At 36.0% G+C, this 16008-nt stretch overlaps 1 protein-coding gene across 1 annotated transcript in view; it reads right to left on the bottom strand.

Moving 5' to 3' along the window:
* Positions 1–1615: 1615 nt before the first annotated feature.
* The window catches only part of LOC150078464 (ribitol-5-phosphate transferase FKTN-like), a 57146-nt gene continuing 42753 nt past the window's right edge, over positions 1616–16008 (bottom strand). Inside the window, exons 7-8 of the mRNA XM_090384576.1 lie at positions 13449–13680; positions 1616–1704 (exon numbers count right to left, since the gene is read on the bottom strand). Of these exons, the coding sequence (XP_090240702.1) occupies positions 13449–13680 (232 nt within the window). The 3' untranslated portion in view covers positions 1616–1704. The remainder of the gene's footprint in view (positions 1705–13448; positions 13681–16008) is intronic.

Genomic DNA, 16008 nt, shown 5'->3' with positions numbered 1-16008 from the left:
TTACGGCATACATATGAAGGTCGTTTGTGATTAGTTTATTGCATGCGCTGCGAGTGCTGCAATAAAACTAATTACAATAAAATAAACTGTCAAACATCGCAATAGTTTGTCAGTATTATTAGAGATTTTGTGAAAAGTTCGTTAGCATGCTGTATTATCCATCATATCATGTTGTGTTTTTCTGCAAGTTCATTGTACAAAATCTAAAAAGGAATGGCTAAAAGAAAATTACTAAGATAAGAGGAACTGAGAGAAATTGCTGGAATTTACAATTAAGCAGAGTTAAACTCACAGACACACCGCTGTCAAGTTTTTTCAGAAGTTCAACTTTATCAGTTATGGACAATGTACGGTGTTTGCATTTTACACCATGAAAGGCACTTCCTATATGCATTGGAACCATGGCTGAGGCTAAATGTGAGCAGGTTATAATAATAAATGCAGAAAAACAAGTGGGAATGGCTTGCCAGTGTTTACGAGTTTGCACCAACAGTTGATGCTGCAACCAACACCACCAAAACAGTAGTGGCAGGTTGGTATGCCGACCTGGGAAATTTGAAATTTACGTTCGCAGAAATTATGTCCGAATTAGTGGTGGAACCGGATTAATGATGGTCGACCTGTACAATGTAAAGGCAAAGATGGCTCATGAGAATTTGTGCTATATGCATGGCTGCAACTGTTAAAGACAGAATCCATCTTTTTGATTTACTGTGATCCCTTCTGCCTTAAACTATTGTAACAGTCTTTCTCAATTTTCTTTTCACAAAAAAAAAAAAAAAACTTGGCTTATTTTTTTTTTAATGTTATCAGGTATGCTAATGGAAATGCAACACAACATCACTCTTCTCTAATTGGTAGCTGTTTCACTGTATTGTATAGCACCAAACTAATTAACATTGTCTTTCAGGAAGATGCCAAAGAAATACAATGTGAAATTTAAGAATGCCTATCTACAACAACAACAGGTTCCATATATTGAAAATTATGGAAAAAGTAACATGTTTGCTTAAGTGTAGTGTAAGTAGATATAATTTTTCAATTTCAAATGGTGAGAAATTCAGTGTACCCAGGTACTGGCAAAAAAAGGCTGTACACTTTTAAAATAAATAATCCTATTTATCGTAGATAAACAGTTCACAAATATGATTTCTAATAGGGAAATAGCAAAAAAACATTTGTGAAGCTATTAGTGAAATTGCACAGGTAGTGAAAAAATTCTGTTGATTGCTACAGATGGTAGCATACCAATGTCTACCATACTACTGTGAAGACCTTTGGTTTTTATTACCAAAGGTCTTCACAGTAGTCTACCTCTATTAACTGGGTAGATATATCACAGAGAGCGAATACAACTGAATCATGGTATACCAAAAAAATTAATCGCAGATGCTTTGAAAAATACCATTAAAAAAAAAATACTCCACGAGGAGTATTCCAAGTTGGATGAATAATGAAGTTGCCAGAAAAAGATGGCATGGAAAAGTTACAGAGAAATAAAAAGTACTGAAGCCTATAACAGCTACAAATTGATCTGAGAGCAACAGAAAAGGTTAAGCTGGCAAAGGCCAGCTTAACCTTGACTAAAAATATGTTACAGAGAGGGAGCAACAGATCTGCTATATATGGTACTGATATATCATTGAGAGGGCAGGCTGCAGTAGTTCCCAAACTGCATGTCTGGGTAGCTTGGTGGGCTGTGACCTACAAAGTGAGATTAGAAAAAACTCCTTTGAGTTCAACAGCAATCACTTTTTAGATATGCTGCAATTAGAGCATAAGCAAATTATCTCCCTCTATGCAACTCAGCAGTCCCACACCTGCAATCTGTGGGAGGTGGGATCAATAATTATCACATTAAGGAGATTGAACTGCTTTTACATAAATTTTGGAATGCAAATATAAATCTGCATTATCTTAAATCTACTGTTCGTGAGGAGGTATATAAAAAAAAATAAATAAATAAAACTCACACATGCACATACAAGGTGTGAGCTAAAAGTTTCTGGGCTGGGGCAATAAAATTAATTTAGACTTACATTAGTTACACGTTGGCATTGTCTCTTTCAAAGTAGTTCCCTCCAGAGTATATACATTGAACACAGCACTTCTCCCATTGTTTGAAGCATCTCTGGCACTCATATTTTGTGATGCTGTCCAACACTTTCTATGATTCACCTTGATTCTCTGTCTTTTAATTGGATTTTCAATTTGAGGTCAGGAAGAAGTCATAGGTTGGAAGGATAAGGAGGGTGTGGGACCCTCCTTATTCTTCAGTAGTTTTTTGCTAAAAACTACTGAACTGACAAAACCATGTGGACTGGTGCATTGTCATGATGCAGAAGTTAACAGGTTGGTTTGTTAAGGAGATTGAACTTCTTTTGCATAAATTTTGGAATGCAAATATAAAACTGCATGATCTTAAATCTGCTGTTTGTGAGGAGGTATATAAACCTACACCACCTATTTTTTTAAATTTTCATTTCAAATGCATCAGCATGTATGATACGAATAGGCCCTAGAATGCCACAAAATTGTTAATCCTTTGCAGTCTGTCCTCGTGGATGACAATGCATTTTTTTAACATTTTTATCAGTCTGACTTGATGATGGATGACCCGAGTGCTCAAAATCCTCAACTGAAATTTAGCTGTCTTGGAAACATGAATACCACTGGAAAGTTTGTGGTCTACCTATAGCATCATCACCAAATGCTTGTTTAAGCATATCACAATCTCTGAAGCTGGTTTCTCCAAGTTTATGAGAAATCTGATGCAAATTCACTGGTGCTTAAATGTCCACCATCTTACTTGGCTACAAAAATCACAAGGTATTCTCAACAGAAACACACTTAATCACTAATTGCACAAATGTGCAGCATTATTGCAAAACATCTCACAATGAATTAGTTCAGTGGTACCTTAACAGTGTACTGCTATTATTCGTGTGGTTAGCATTCCATGCAGCCAGTCCACAAACTTTTGGCTTGCACCAAAAGAATAGATTACTGGATTTTGCAAAACAGAAGAAACCAAATATTGACAGACTATAAACAAAAATATTATTTTAACTAAAACAAGGATAAAAATAGTATTATAACCATGGCAAGAAATGAGAACAGCATTAGTGGGTCAGCAATGCAAGTCATTGACAAATTTTGAAAAAAAATGCTTTACAAAAATATAGGAAGAGGTCTAAGCCAAACTTACTGTTGTGTCAAAAAATAATTAAATTAAATGGCCACTGAAGAGACTAGTCAAAATATGAACAATCACTTAAAGTACAATGATAAAAATACACGATAATACAATATAAAAGTAACTGGTCAATAAGAACACAAATGGAGGGAGGGAAAAAGAGGCACTAGTAGAAGCTGAGAGGAATTAAACAAAATAGCAATTGTAAAACCATGGATATAAATGTTTTGAAATTTAAAATGGAAAATAATAGGCTCAGTGTAGCCAAGGTAGCTAATGACAATTAAATAAATTTTTTGCTGGCTACTGAGACAGAAAGAGTAGCCAAGATCTAAAATGTGAAATATTACTTAATACTAATCTACTGGTATGAACCACACTCAGTCTGGAGACTGATAAAAAAAATATATAAATAAGAGTCAATCATTAATCTTTTTCAAAAAGCTAATAAGATTAATATCTGAATACAGTATACCAGATCATTAGGCACCTTTGGCCTACTTATTTGAATGGTAGTAGCTTTTATACTGCACATACAAAGAAAAGACACTATCACAAAACCAACTCACTGCTACTTGAATGTATAGGCTGTAAATGACAGTGTTATTTACAGTGAAAGTCAGTGTTGTGGGAATGTAATGCCAATATGAAAAAACCTATCAAATAATCTATCAAAAGGTAAACAGGATAAGCAAAGACAGCACAAATCAGCTTAATGAAATGCTTCCAAGAAATATAACTTAAAAGAAACATATGACGATAAAGTAGATAGTATTTGTGGTAAACTGGTATGCTTGACTATATGCCCGTGAATAAAGAGTGACACAGAAGACTAGTTTGTTTGTTTGTTTGTTTGTTATTTGGTTTTTAGGAGCATTAGCAACTAAGGCCATATTGCTCCAGGATATGCAGTGGTCATTCCCTGACCTTTCCGCATCCTCCGTATTTGGTGATGACGGGCTCGAACCCCGGTCTAATCAAGAAGCGTGTGCTACGCACTGCTGCTCCTTCCCACCTGGCTACGGAAGTGGCCAGAAGACTAGTGGATGTCAAGGTCATTCCTAGTGTCTCCTTGAGTAATGATCACATGTTAGTTGGAGTTTTAAGATTCCCTAAATTGAAGAGGATCAAAATAACAAGAGAGAGAAAACTAAGGGTGTGGAAGTTGAAAGAAGAGGAAAAAGGAGCGATGTTCAGAGAAGAGTTCAGGAAGGTTGTACCTAAGACAGTGAACAGATGGAAGGAAACTCCATGGTGGAGTGATAATAGACGAGGGAGAGGTTGTGAAAATCAAGAATGCTAAGAGGATAGTTAACGAGGAGAGAAGACTGTGGTTGGAAGAATGGAGTGAAACTCTACAACAAGATATCGACAGTAATAAAAAGACGCTGTATGGTATGGTGAGGAATAGAAGAGATGGTGACCAGAGCAAATACTTGATGGATGAGAATGAGAACCTAATAACCAAAGATGAAGAAATAAGAGAAACATGGAAGTATTTTGAAAATCTGTTGAATGTGCAGGACAGCCAGCAAAAGGGACAAAGGCAGGTTGATCAGAGAAGAGGGGATGGAAGAGAAGACACACAGAGAGAGCAGACAGACTTGATGTAGTGCAAGCATGGAAATACATCAAGACAGGCAAGTCTGCTGGTATGGATGAGATAAATGGAGAGATGCTGAAGGCTACAGGCAAGGCAGGGATAGCATGGACATACAGACTGTTCTGTAAGATCTGGGATGAGAGACAGGTGCCAAAGGACTTGAAAGAAGTTCTGATCATCCAGTTGTTCAAGAAGGGGAACAGGAAAAAGGGTTCCAATTATAGAGGCATCACATGTGAGTAAGCTGTATAAGAGAGTGTTAGAGAGGAAGATAAGAGGAACAATTGAAAATAGGATGGCTGAGGAACAGTATGGCTTTAGGGCTGGCAGATCGATGGTGGATCTAATTTTCTGCATCAGGTAACTGATGAAAAAGTGTTACGAACACAATAAAGAATTATGGATGGCATTTTTGGATATAAAGAAAGCATTTGATGCCATAAAGAGAGAGAGAGAAAGTTTGGGAGGTTTTGAGAAACTTGGGGATGGTGGAACATCTTGGTGAGAGAATTGAGAATATGTGCATCAATACAGTGAGCAAAGTAAGAACAGTGATGGGGTTGATGGAGAGCTTCGAAATAACATCAGTTTTGAGGCAAGGAAGCATCCTGTCACCATTATTCATAGCTGTCATGAATGATGTGCAATGTAGAGTGGTGGAACAACTTGGACAGGACAAGATGAAAGTAATGCTGTTAGCAGATGACCTCTGAATATGGGGAGAGAAGGGAACAAGTGCAATGGCAAGTTGATGTATGGGGGGGCTAGTATGGCCAACGAATTTGGACTGGTTTTCAGTCAGAAGAAAAATGAAGTAATGGCTCTAAACAGGAGTGGTGAGTTTGACAGACACATTACAATGGAAGGGAAAGAGCTAAAAATGGTTAATAACTTTTAGTTAATAACAAGTATCTAGGAAGCACCATTACAAAGACTGGAGTGATAGACGAAGAAATAAGTAGAAGGATACAAGCGGGATGGAATTTACATAGGCAGACAAGAGATCTGATCTGGAACAAGAACATAAGCACTGAAGTGTAAGAAGGCTATATAATAGGCCTATTATGTACCAATTCTGACGTATGCATCTGAAACTTGGACTATGAGGAAAAAGGATGAAAGCAGAATTGTTATTATTTAGGAGCATTAGCAACTAAGGCCATATTGCTCTGGGGATATGCGGTGGTCCCTCCGACCTTTCCGCATCCTCCATATTTGTTGGCTCATGGGCTCGAACCCGGGTCTAATCAAGAAGCATGTGCTACGCACTGCTGCTCTTGCCCACCTGGCTACGGAGGTGCCAAAAGCAGAATTCAGGAGGCAGAAATGAGATTTGTGAGGAGCATAGCCGGAAAGACAAGACGTGACAAAATCAGAAATGATGTGATTAGGGAGAGAATTCAGGTTGAAAAACTCTAGAATAGGACTGAAAGGTCCCGTTTGAAATGGTTTGGACATGTCAAGGGGATGAACAAGAGATGTTTGATTTACAATTAAGGGACAAAAGACCAAAGGGGAGGCCAAGAATGAGATGGCAAGACATGATAAAGACCGGTGTCTTTAGGAGAGGAGGAAACTGGAGTGAAATCAAAAACGGAGAGAAGTACACTGACAGGGCATGGTGGCGAGGCCTCATATGTCGACCATTGGAATAGTGGAATGATGACAGATGATGACGATTCACACATGAGGAATTCTGTAGGAAAGTGGAGGACAGAAGCTTATTAAACTCTAACAGGGAGCTAAATGGTTTTGTAATAACTGAGAGCGAAGTGGTGGAGAAATTGTGGAAGTTAAATATAACAAATGCACCTAGGGTGAATGGGATCTATCCAGTATATTAAAGGAGGCAGCAAAGGGAGTACGCAAACCCTTAGCCACTATTATGAGATCATCTCTGGATTCAGGGAAAGTCCCTACAGACTGGTGTGCAAATGTATCCCCCAATTCACAAAGGGGGATTGAAAAGTTACAAAAGTAATTATAGACCTGTTAGTTTAACTTCTGTTCTAGGGAAAATAATGAGATCACTGGTTAAAGAAGCACTGCAGGATCATCTGGACAAGACTGCAGTTATAATTCAGACACAGCATGGGTTAGCTAAGGGGAAGTCTTGTCTCACCAATTTGATTGGATACTACGATGTGGTCACAAAGGAACTGGATGCAAAAAATAATTTTGATATCAAATACTAGGATTTCAGGAAAGCTTTTGATACCGTTGCACATTTAAGACTGCTGTACAAATTGGAGCAGTATGTCATTAAGGGCAAGTTGCTGCTATGGATAAAGGGATGACTGAGTGGGAGAAGACGGAGTGGTAATCAATGGACACTGCTCTTCGTGGACTAATGTTATTAGGTGGGTCTCCCATGTTTTAGTGTTGGACCCCAATGATATTGACAAAGGTATATCAGGCTTAATGACCAAGTTTGCAGATGATATGAAGGTTGGCAGGGTTGTTGCCAATAATTAAAGTACGCTACAGCAAGAGGATCTAGAAAAGTTGGTTAGATGGGCTGAGCAACTGAAGTTTAACATTGACAAACGGAAAATATTGCATATGGGTAGCAGTAACCCCAGAGTAACATACCAACTGTGCAGTATTACACTCAGGGTAGTGGAAAATGAAAAAAACCTGGGGTTATTGTGCAGCTAGATATGAAGTTTTCTGAGCAGAGCAGGCAGGCTGCTATAACAGCCCATGGGGTCTTGTTAATGATATACAGGAATTTTTCTAGCAGGGATAAGGAGGCGATTGTCCCCTTGTATAAAGCAAAGGTCATTCCACCTTGAGTACTGCATACAGATATGGAGGCCTCATTTTAAGAAGGATGTAGAGGCTGCTGGAACAAGTACAGAGAAGGGCAATGAATCTGGTGAGAGGAACAAAGGGTTGCTCTTACCAAGAATGGCTTCAGTTCTGCAAATTGCAGCATCTGGAAATTAGGCACCTGCAAGGTGATCTGATTGAGGTGTATAAGGCCTTGAATGGTTAGAGCAAGCTCAATGCTGGTGGGATTCTTCCTCTTGCTTAGATTAGAAACCTGTGGGGGCATAAATTCAAACTGAGAAAAAAATAGATGTGCAGAAATTTGCCTTTGGTCAGCAGGTAGTTGATTGCTGGAACAAACTTCCCTCTGATGTGGAAGTTGATAGCCTAAATAAATTCAAGGAAGAACTAGAGAAACTTTTGGAGCAAAGGGATGGATGGGTGAAATGAAAAGGTTTTTTTTTCTCTCTCTTTTGGCTAATACTGTATAAGCGTGCTGTCTTCCATCATATGCCTCTGCTAATTCTCTTCCTCCCCACAAACTAGCAGTGTTTCAATCCATACATTTGCGTCAACAGCAAATTTTCTTACACACCTATTTAAGTGCATCCTATCCTTGTATAAACAAGTCTCTCCTGTTAGCAATTTACCTATCTTGAAAGAAGTATTAAAAGAAAAGAATATTTATAGTTTTAACTAATGCATTCCACTGAAGTAAGAAATCTTTTAAAGCATGTGTGTTCATCCTGGCTATGTCTTAGGTAAGCATCTAAGTAGAGTAGTAGATAAGTCTATATAGAGAAGGGTTTGAGTGGTGAGAAAAGCCATGAGCACTTTGCAGAGTTACCAAAATGAAAAGTGCAGCAAGCAATCACCAGTGAATAGTGCTGACATATCCAAGTCAAGTTCATGGTCCAAAAGAAGCTTACAAATTAATGAACTTGTCAAGAAAAAGAACTGAATGGGAAAGCAATTGTAAATATGGAAAGTTGATAAATCAAGCATTGTTATCCTCACCGATTTTGAAAGTCTTCACATTCCTCTCTTCTGGCTTGAATAAAGCAATTTGTTTGTTACTTGCCAACATCTGAAAAACCAAACACAGCTCTTCAATTCAATATACCTAATATCTAATCCTAAACATGTTGTTGAATATTAAGTGTAAATTTGTTATACCAACAGTTTTTAAATCTTCCGCTCCCAATTTTGGAAGTTTGTTACCATAGCAGACTAAACTAGAAGGATGATTCATACTTAGACATTTCTACTGCCAAGGTTGGTGAGAGTAAAACATGGCGAGAAGATTCTGTTCTTTTGTTGAGTGAGGAAGTACTTTACTGTTGTATGTGACAAAGATGATACATAAGTTCCCACTGAAAAATTGTTTTGCAAATGCCAAGGTAGCACAAATTTCATTAACTGGCAGTGCATTTATTTTTGAATTTGAAATTGTGTGTGGACAATATAAGTTTTTAGTACTTCTTGGTTTTGTTAAACATAAAGCAACATATGTTTTGCAATATCAGTTCTGTTAATTTCAGTATGAGATACTATTATGAAAGAGCTAATGCATAGTAATACTTGGTTGGGGAACTGACAAGTGCACAAGGAAGCTTGAAATATATAACATTATCCCAAATCATGCTTGGCATTTTAACAATTCCTTTTGGTAATGCTGAGTGCGAGAAAATATTTAGTCACACGAGGAAAAATAAAAACAAAGTTCATATCTTTTCTCGGTGAAGCTTTGGAAATGTATTTCACAGCCAAGTCTTGAGAGCAGGGCCATTGCCATGAACAAAACTTTGACTCACTCAATCATTCTGAAGAGAACAGTCGCAGCAGTACCTTCTTGAAGCAATTGTAATCAGATTGTGTAACAGACAGTCCAAACAGAAAAATCCTATGTAAGCTAATGTTTAAGAGCATATTACACTGATAAAACAAACCTGTGGTTGTATTTTAATATAAAATGTGTATATTGTCAGAAAATATACACTATAGACGGACAATTCTGTTCTAAAAACTGAATTTCTGAAGTGAAATTTAGTTTTCAGCACAGAATGAACTTCAAAAAACCTGGTTTCTTCCTATTTTTATGAATAACTCGTTTTTTGTAAAAATGCTGTTTTCTGCCTGTTTTGTACAAAAATCTTCAGCATTTCAAAAGTTGGTAGCTGTAGCTTTTCTATTTTACAAAACAAAATAAGTACTAACTTAGTGTTTAGTTCTGTTTTTTTAATTTGTTATCTGTATGCTTTTCTCTAATGAATTTTATTTCAGTGTTCTGACTGCAGCTTTCATCGAAGCCCTCCAAATACCAACACCAAGAGCTCAGCACGCTTTGAAACAGCTGTTCTGATGATATCTCAGATTTTGAAATGCACAGTAGATTTGCCTACTGAGTGATGGTATACAATTTAAAAAGATATTAGCAATTTAAGTTGAACCGTGAATAACAGTATTTTGTTTCTAAGCTTAACACTGAGTTCTTGATGTTGACCTTTAGAAGGAAGAGGATGTTTTCCCCATGACTATATATCTAACAACAGTAATGTGCTTTAAAGTCTGTTTTGAATTTAATTTCTGCATGATTGCGCCCTGCAACCCCTACATTATTATAGAAGGGCCTTTCATGAAAACAGAACGAGAAGGAGAGGTAGGGACATCTTGCCTATTTTTATCTCTTCTTTTTGTTATCTGCATTTTCATAATATATATTATTATATTTCATAATATATATTATGAAAATGCAGATAAAAAAAAGAGAGAGATAAAAATTGGCAAGCACCCTGAATGGTGAATAAATACATCAAATCTAGAAGCCAAAAAGTGTTCGAAAGCAGAACTTCCAACTGCATACAACTCTCATTCTGTGTATAATAAACCTATTAACTGTAGTATTTTTCAACACAAGTATTGAAATAGTTTCAGAAAATGAACTATAACACCCTCCACATCATTAGTGCAATATTTTACATATCAATGTTGGTTATACTTTTGACAGTATAGTGTATATACAGTTGAGAGTATTGTAGTAGTGAAAGAGAAGTGTGTAATCTAATGTATAATTTCCAGATCGGCTGGTTTATTATTATTATCACGTTATCAGCTCCGAAGCATAACTTATATTCATATAAACATATGAGATTGATCAGTGCATTTGCATCATTTCTGCATAGCTGAATTTTTTTAGACAAACTGAAGTTGGTATAGCGACATCATTACTGTAACATCTGATACTGTGAAATCCTTCTGAGTTGCCCTCCTTATACTTCAAATAAGTATAGCACTTCACTATTAGAGAAGACTACTGTTACTTATTTTCAGTTGAGTACCACCACCATCCAGACAGCACTATTTCAAAGCTATTTGGTTTCTTGTCAGTGAGTGGGTAGGTACCTGGAGGTGTAAGGATTGATCTCACAGTTGCGACTTATTTACATAATATGAATTTTACATAGTTTGAGGCTTTGTGCCTTAAACATTAGTAATATATAAGTACATTATGTCTGTAAAAATGTGTATTCATAGGCTGAACTGCACATTGTGTGGGCTAAATAACTCATGGAGAACCTCTGCCTGAGATCAGCTAACTACAGCCTTGATTGAAGAGTTCTTTAGAAATTTCTTCAGTTGTTGACGGGAATTGAACTGAGAATGACTTCTCCAACCAAGTGACGTGGCAAAACAACTATACTGCCATGGAGGAAAGCCTGCTATTGTGTAGCACGGCCTTTCTTACATATTTGGGATTTTGTTATTGTGACAAGACACTGAGTGCTGGGGGGGGGAAGGGGAGTTACTGTCATCCAAGTGGTGTTACTGACAGGACAAATGCACCATCAGCAGATAACAAACTTCACTATTTTGCATGCACCAGAGATCACAAATTCCCAATATGCATCAGCCAGGTTAAGTATTTCTGCTATTTAAGAGTTTGCCATATGAAAATAGCAACGTTGATAAAGAAAACACAAGCACCAAACACTCCAATGATTTTTGTTTTTAGCCTCCATGTATAGTGCTTTTATGATTTAAAAATTTAATTTTATATGGTTTTATTGTAAATAGTATATTATATTTTAATTCTAGAGTAGTGTATTATATAGTTTCATCATGCATGAAAAATGTATATTTGAAATCTAAATGTTTCACTTAGATTGCAAACATCATTTTAACTCATTTGTTTTGAAGCCCTATGAAAGTGCAGTCAGGCAGCAGCCTTCAAGATAAAAAGAGCTAAATAGCACATGAGGGGGAGGTGCACCAAACACTGTAGGTGATCTCTCAAAAGAGGTTAAGCCTAATTACAAGTAGTGGTCACACAGAAATTGTGTTTTAGCCCAAAATATGAATAGTTTTCATTGATTTTATTTATTTTGTATGGTAATTATTTAGATAATGTAATTGCAGTAATGAAAAAAAATAAATAAATGCATTTTTAAAAATCTGAACAAAAAAAAATAAAAAAAATTTTCAATAAAAACCTTATATTTGATGCCATATGGTAAACGTTTTAAATATGGAGTCCTGTAATTCCCAAATGAGACTACTTGTGATAAAAAAAAAAATTGTCATTATGAAGATGACATTTTATCATTTTATTTTTAGAGTATACAGTGCTATAAACTGAGAGGGGGGGGGATAAGTAAAATCTCATAAATATGGCATCCTCAGGTGCGTTCCAATGAAATAGACCTATTGAAAATTAAGCATTCAAATGGTGTGTGTGTGTGTGTGTGTGTGTGTGTGTGTGTGTGTGTGTGTGTGTGTGTGTGTGTGTGTGTGTGTGTGTGTGTGTGCATGCGGTGGACCCAAAATGCTGGAACTACACACCTCTTTCATTCTGCACATCTATAAAAATAACCATCACGCAAACTTCTTTCTCATCTTCAGGCCACTGTAGTCCCTCTGCGAAAGCAAAATCCTTTCCTTTTACCCTTGCCTTTAAGTAAATCCCACATCAATACACTGATCACCGCAACTCAGTGAGTCTTTTATCTTCACCTTCTTAATGCATGAAGAATTGCTGCTGATAATCAGATCAAGAGTATGTCTTTCTCCTGTTGCCTATCTAACATGCTGTTCTAGAAAACAGTCATCCAATAAATCCACAAACATCTTGCTATTGTGTGAGTCAACCCACAAGTTCCAATCAATATCTGGAAAGCTAAAATTTCCCATTATAAGACATTCTGATTTACTAGCTCACTCTATTTCTCTCTCTAGTTGTTCATTATATTCATCATAGTCATTAGGTCTATAACACCCTCCTACTCTCATTTTCATTTTCCAAGTGCTTGAGTCACACCAAACTAACTCAACATTGTACTAGCCACTCATGTTGACTGGATTCACTGCTTTTTTTTTTTTTTCCTGAAAGATTAAAAAAAGTTCTGAATGTTGCAGTTTTTCCTGCCATTCATAATGGCAGGAACACACACACACATAATGTGTATGTGTTAATGCTATTACAGATATGATTGATGAGGCCTTCTAATTCAACTTTAATTTCCTTAATTTAGGACCGAATTAAAAAAACTGAAAAATAAGAATATACGCTGGAAATAGTATTTCCCTCCCCCTCCCTCTCTCTGTTTCCCTTTATTATTATTATAATCTAAACCAATCTTAAATTTTTTTTAGTGATGTCATCTACACATTGGTTTTGCTTCAAAAACATTTAACCAAGTGCCAATGATTCAAGGAAAAAACAAAGACAATGTATTTGTCTGTAATCATTACCAGTATTTATAAATACCCTATATAATACAGTAACAAAAGCAGCAAAAAAAAAAAAAAAAACCCAAAAAAAAAACCCAAAAAAAAAAAAAAAAAAAAATGTGCATATCACTATCACATGAATTAAATTACTTATGTCTGTTCAGGTAATGGTATCAGTTGAATAACTTCTGGCCATTCCTCTACTGGCCACTGGCCATTTTCTTCAACATTTGGAGGACTGGTCTTCCAATCCCAATCTTTCACAGGCTCAAACCAATTTGATCCATAGTTTGATTGTATATAATCTTCAATTTCACAAGGTACTCTAATTTTTAATTCCAGAAATTCAGTCCAACATAGGTGAAATTTTGGAAATGTATATCTAAAAAAGAAAAAATATATATTTTACCAGTTCTTTGATAATACTGAAATGTGGGTTAGATAAATCAAACTTATAAACTTATATAAACTAATGATGAAACTTTCCTTATATAAAATGGTGGTGAACACACTTATTTAAGAGTTGGCTAATTTGCAATTAGCTAACTCTTAAAATATTACAGAACTTACATTATCAGTTGTTCTGAAATGATATATGCTAATTTACTTTGTGGTAATGAATCATTAGCATATCAGTGTAATATTGACAAAGGAAGTTCTGTAAAAATCAATATACATAGCAATATTCATATACTGTATACATAAACAATGAGTACAAATTATATTTGTGTGTTAACAAAATAAGTACAATACATTATGCATTGAGTTGCTAATTACTTGGTGCTGAAAGCAGGCTGCTGTTTGTATTTCCTATCATCTGATTGGAAATCTGACTCCTGTAAGCTTCACAGTTGAGAAATCTTTGGTAATCAATGTTATGAAAATTTATGAGATGAAGGGGTACAACTGGAAACGTTCTGTCAATTTACTTGAGTCTGGAGAAGTTTAAATCATCGGCATATACTTGCTTTTAGGAGTGGCTGTAGAGATGCTAAAAATATAATACTGAAGAGTACACTCCATCGAGGAATGCCTGTTGCAGATGTGACGAGAATATATCATCAGTATTAGTGGGGAAGAGGATATATTTACGATTTAGGCTGTACTCTAGATAGACTACTGTGTTAATGAGGAAATGATTTTTTGTAGCTTGACAGTCTTCTTGAGATTTATGTTGTCAAAACAACCTTTGAGGTCTAAATAAATGACAATGCATTGTGCTTATCTTGAAACAGTTTGGATGGACACAATGGTGTCAGCTATGGGCTTGTTGTGGAGCACACTCTAGGAACAAAATGCATGTTGACAGTTGCATTAACAATGATTATACAAGATGTAGCTAATAAATTACAAGACTATCCACACAGCAACTACTATCAAGTCCCACGTGTGAAACAAAGGCACAGCAATTGACCTTGAACCTTTCCCTAGTTGCCTGCCAAGTTACATTCCAACAGGTTCATTTGCTTTGCAGTGAGACAGGTTTCATTACCTTGTGTTTTTGCAGTTTACCGCAAAAATGAGAGACAAAAGAATCAAACAAGTCAACCTCAAAATTTTAACAAAACTAAAGAAAACAACTGAAAGTTATGAGTTGTTACACCATGTTTATGGGGAAAATTATGTCAAGAGCTTGCATGTTTGAATGGCATAAAATATTTTCATATTTTATGCCATTGAAATATGAAAATATTTTAATGGCATAAAATATGAAAAACAATGAACAGCCATATGGTATCCATGAAAAACAATGAATATGTGGACCGGATAAGGACACTGATAAGGAATTATTGTCATTTAAGCATTAGAATGGTTGCATCAGAACTCAATATGGACAAATAAACAGAAAAATTTCAGCTGAAAATTTAGAAATGAAAAAAGTGTGCCAGAAATTTTGAATGAAGGTCAAAGAATGAGAAGACTTCAAGCTTGTGAAGATGTTTTGAAAAAAACTGAAGATCCAGACTTAAGTACTGTAATTACTCGCAATGAAAGCTGTTTTCCAGTATAACCTGTAAACTAAAAGATAGTCAGTGCAATGGAAGACAAAAAAATCCCCCAGACCAAAAAAAAAGCAAGAATGTCAAAATCATAAATGAAAACAATGCTTGTTTTCTTCGAAATTAAAGTAATTATGATAGTTGAATACATACCACCAAATAAGACTGTCAAACATACTACACTGAAATTCTGACAAGGCCGCATGAAAAAATTTGAAGGAAGACACCAGAATTGTGGAAAGATGACTCTATGCTCCATCGAGACAATGCACCAGCACGCAACACCCTTTCTGTTTGCCAGTTTCTGGCCAAAAAACAAATCCCTGTGTGTATGTAAACATGCACCCTAATTGCCAGACCTAGCCCCTTGTGACTTTTTTTTCTCTTCTACTTAAACTGAAAAATGTATTTAAGGAAATCCATTTTCAGTCAACAAAAAAACTGAAGTGATAAAAAGGCTTACAGAAGATGACTTCCAGAAATATTGCTTGTGCTTAGAAGAAATGTATGGAACAGAGTGTGCAAGCCCAAGGCAATTAATTATTTTGAAGAGGACCACTTATAAGGTATGAAATATTTCCTTATACAGTGGACCCCACTTTATAATATTAATTCGCTCCAGAGATACCATTGTATCATGAAAATATCATAATGTAAAGTCAATAACACATTGTTTTTCAGTAATTCATTCCGAGACCTTGGAAGTTGAA

This window comes from Mastigoproctus giganteus, chromosome 11 (genome assembly GCF_048544385.1).
Source record: "Mastigoproctus giganteus isolate SK-2022 chromosome 11, ASM4854438v1, whole genome shotgun sequence".
NCBI lineage: Eukaryota > Metazoa > Arthropoda > Arachnida > Uropygi > Thelyphonidae > Mastigoproctus > Mastigoproctus giganteus.
The sequence above is the reverse complement of the archived record's forward strand: the minus strand, read 5'-3'. Positions and strand labels throughout refer to the sequence as shown.